The sequence below is a fragment of the Carlito syrichta genome, unplaced genomic scaffold (assembly GCF_000164805.1).
Source record: "Carlito syrichta isolate Samal-C Ts95f unplaced genomic scaffold, Tarsius_syrichta-2.0.1 Scaffold302391, whole genome shotgun sequence".
NCBI lineage: Eukaryota > Metazoa > Chordata > Mammalia > Primates > Tarsiidae > Carlito > Carlito syrichta.
Genome location: NW_007246487.1, coordinates 73787 through 77118, shown reverse-complemented (window position 1 = coordinate 77118; position 3332 = coordinate 73787). Strand labels below are relative to the sequence as shown.

The 3332-nt window shown below is 53.4% G+C and overlaps 2 protein-coding genes across 10 annotated transcripts in view; one reads left to right on the top strand and one right to left on the bottom strand.

The window, feature by feature from the left end:
- The window catches only part of EFTUD2 (elongation factor Tu GTP binding domain containing 2), a 46693-nt gene extending 45077 nt beyond the window's left edge, over window positions 1-1616 (bottom strand). For 3 of the 4 annotated variants that reach the window (XR_002481889.1, XM_008056537.1, XM_021711589.1), the window contains exon 1: window positions 1506-1616. The gene's annotated coding sequence lies outside the window, so the exon portion shown is untranslated. The remainder of the gene's footprint in view (window positions 1-1505) is intronic. The other variant, XM_021711590.1, reaches the window with a different exon arrangement.
- A 221-nt stretch (window positions 1617-1837) lies between these two features.
- The window catches only part of CCDC103 (coiled-coil domain containing 103), a 4187-nt gene continuing 2692 nt past the window's right edge, over window positions 1838-3332 (top strand). The window contains exons 1-2 of one of the 6 annotated variants that reach the window (XM_008056536.2): window positions 1838-1987; window positions 2938-3089. In XM_008056536.2, the coding sequence (XP_008054727.1) occupies window positions 2947-3089 (143 nt within the window). In that variant the 5' untranslated portion in view covers window positions 1838-1987; window positions 2938-2946. The remainder of the gene's footprint in view (window positions 1988-2937; window positions 3090-3332) is intronic. The other 5 variants (XM_021711593.1, XM_021711592.1, XM_021711591.1 and 2 more) reach the window with 5 other exon arrangements.

Below are 3332 nucleotides of genomic sequence, written 5' to 3'. Positions count from 1 at the left end.
CCGGCTAATTTTTTTTATTTACTGTAGAGACAAGGTCTCGCCAAGTTGCCTAGGTGGGTCGCGAACCCATGGGCTTAGGCAATCCACTTGCCTTGGCCTCCCAAAGTGCTGGGATTACAGGCTGAGCCACCAAGCCTGGCCAACTATTTTAGCATCTTAAAATAGTTGGGGGGAATAAAACAAAAGTATTTATTTTGAGAAAGAAAATTTATTTGACACATCAAAGTTAATTATATGGAATTCAAATGTCTATAAAAAGCTCATTGGAACACAGGCATGCATATTCATTTATATTGTTTAGTGTTGCTTTCACACTGTAACAGCAGAGTTGAGTCACTAGGACTGAGATCACATGGCCCACAAAGCCCAAAATGTCACTGGGTCCTTAACAGAAAAATGTGCCAACCCCTGCTTCAGCTTGTGTTGAGTCCAACAAACAAGGATGTCCTCTTACAAATTTGGCAGTATAACTATCAAAGTCAGAACATTAATATTTACACATGCCAGGTTCGGTGGCTCAGCCTGTAATGCCGCACCTCTGGGAGGCTGAGGTGAGTGGATTGCCTGAGCCCGCGGGTTCTAGACCCGCCTGGGCAGGAGAGACCTCATCTCTACAATAAATCAAAAATATTAGCCGGGCGTGGTAGCATGCGCCAGTAGTTCCAGCTACTTGGAAGGCTGAGGCGGAAGGATTGCCAGAGCCCAGCAGGTCGAGGCTGCGGTGGCCGGGAGCGGCCACTGCACTCCGGTCTGGGCGACAGTGAGACTCCAACTCAAAAAAAAAAAAAAATATTTACACGTTACTACCATCTAATCCACAGACCCCACTCAAATTTCAAAACTTGTTTCAATACTATCCTGCCCACCCCAGGATCTAATCCAGGAACACAGGCTTGCATTGAGTTGCCATGGCTTTAGTCTCTTGCGTTCTAGAGGAGTTCCTCAGTTTTCTCCTAGTTTCCATAACCTGACACTTTTGAGATTACAAGCCAGTGATGTGGCAGGATATACCTTAATTTGGGCTTGTCTGATGCTTCCTAGTGATGACAGTCAGGTTATGCATTTTTGTTGCTGAATGCATGCCTGACCCCTCCCTACATGGCACAGAGAATATAACTGATCTTCCCGCAGTTACCCCAAAACTAGTGACGCTCAGTACCAGACCTCGCCGCAGCTTCCCGCTCTACGAGCTCTCAGAGGAGGAAGGGACAGGCAAGGGGTGAAGGAGGCACTGAGGGAAGAGGGAGTGAGCGAGGGGACTGGACATTAGAGCACGACTCCCGCCCAGGGACGCGATTTTACGGAGGGCGGCTGTAGGGGGAACCCGGGAATCGAGTGGGCGTGCGCGCGCTCTCGCGCCATAGGGGCCGGGCAGTTTTTCGCTCCTTTTCTCGCTCCTGGCCTCGATGTACCCATCTATAAAGCGAACAGGTGGCCTCCTCCAGTTCCGACATTCCTTAGTTTCCCCTCCCACCCGCAGCAGCCTTCCCGCCTCGCCGGCTCACCTGGCGCTTGCTCTACCCCGAGGGCCCAGGCCGCCACGGAGACCGCGCTTCCGCCCCACGCTGCGGCGACGCCTGCGCCCGCCGCCAGGAAGGACCCCGCAGCCTCCGCGTCGCGCCCTGCCGCGGAGGACAACCCTCTGCCTGAACAGTGGCTCCGAGGATCGCCGGCCGCGGGGACAGGAACAGGCACGGTGGAGTCGTGGGGTCCTCCCACCAAGGCGTGGGCAGCTCCGGAGAGAATGAGGCCCGAGGACATGTGAACCTGATCAGGCGTCTCGGGACCGCCCTGAACGGGGGCCTTCGGGACGACCACGTGGGCGGGCTGTTGGAACAGTTGCTAGGCAACCACAGCGCCTGCGCGTGGTCTGCGCTGAGCTGCACTCCTGTCCGGGCGTATCTGGGGATCCTCAAAGAAAGCAGAGGGACCAAGGCGGGGGCTGCCGGGGTGAAGGCCCGGGCGTCTGAGTAAGGGGGACGGAAGCGTTAGTTCTACTTATTCAGTGACTGGGGAGGGCTCAGAACTGGGCACCTGAGTTCCGTTGCCGGCCAGCCCAGCCCCTTCTGGGCATTCAGCCTGCTTCCCCACGTTGGGTTGGGGGCGGCTATGGGGTTTGTTGCTGGCCTCCTGCTTCCCTGCCCAGAGCTGATCGTGATGCCTTTGCCACAAAATCCAGCTCGACTCACAGGAGTCAGGTTCGGAAAAGTCTCACTACAAGTCAATGACAGAGCCAAGACCAGACCCCATATAGGTCGCTGTAGAAATGGCCCATCAGCCTCATGCGCAGAGGCTGCAGAAGCGCGGGGGCTGAACGAAAGGCGTCCCCCAGATACCTAGGGACCTGTGCTCCAGCCCCGGGGTGGACAGAGGGGCTCGGGGATGGGGTCACTGAGCTCCTTTTCCTACGACTCCTGCTCGATGCCCTAGCTCGTTCGTTGCACCTGGTTTGGGTGACAGTGCTCCTCCTCACTGAAGACATTTAATGAAGGATGGAATTTTATCCCTGGGCTTAAGAATCACTAACAAGGGTTTTGCTTCTGTGTGTGGTCCTCTATCAAAACGGCTTGCTATGGAGGGATTCTATGTGGAAGAGTGAGGAACTGAATTCAGAGATACGACGAGAGCCTCCTCTGCTGAAGCACCCAAATTAAAAGTATTTTGAGAGGCAGAGAGTAAAATTAAGACAGGACTCCAAACTGAAAGTCAGGACTCTCGATTCTCTTTTCAGTGACAAGTCTTGTGCCAGTCCTCACTGTGCAACTCAGCTCATCTCTGTAAAATAGAAAACTCGATTTTTGTAACACCGGCCAAGGTAAGTGACATGAATCCAGGGTGCTTTGGGGTCATTTTGTGTTCTGGTAAAGAATCCAGAGGCACTCTCTTTCCCCTGATGTGGACCCTCCCCTGCTGTGTATTTCTCCCTTGCCTTCCCAGCCCCAGGCCATGGAAAGGAATGATGTAATCGACTTCAAGGTTTTGGAGAAAGAGCTGCAGGCTGCGCTCGCTGCCGATGAGAAGTACAAAAGGGAGAATGCCGCCAAGTTGCGCGCGGTGGAGCAGAGGGTGGCTTCCTATGAGGAGTTCAGGTGAGCTCGCTGCTATTTCTCTAAGACCCTCCTGATATGGTGGACACAGTGGTTAAACAGCAAGCACTCTGGAATCAAACCATGCTGTGCTTCAGGCCTGTCCCCGCCTTCTGCTACTTGTCTGAATTTCTTTAACCTCTCTAAGCCTCAATTCCTCTTCCATAAAAAAGAAGATCTTTTCGCGACCCACCTGGGCAACTTGGCGAGACCTCATCTCTACAATAAATAAAAAATTAGCTGGGC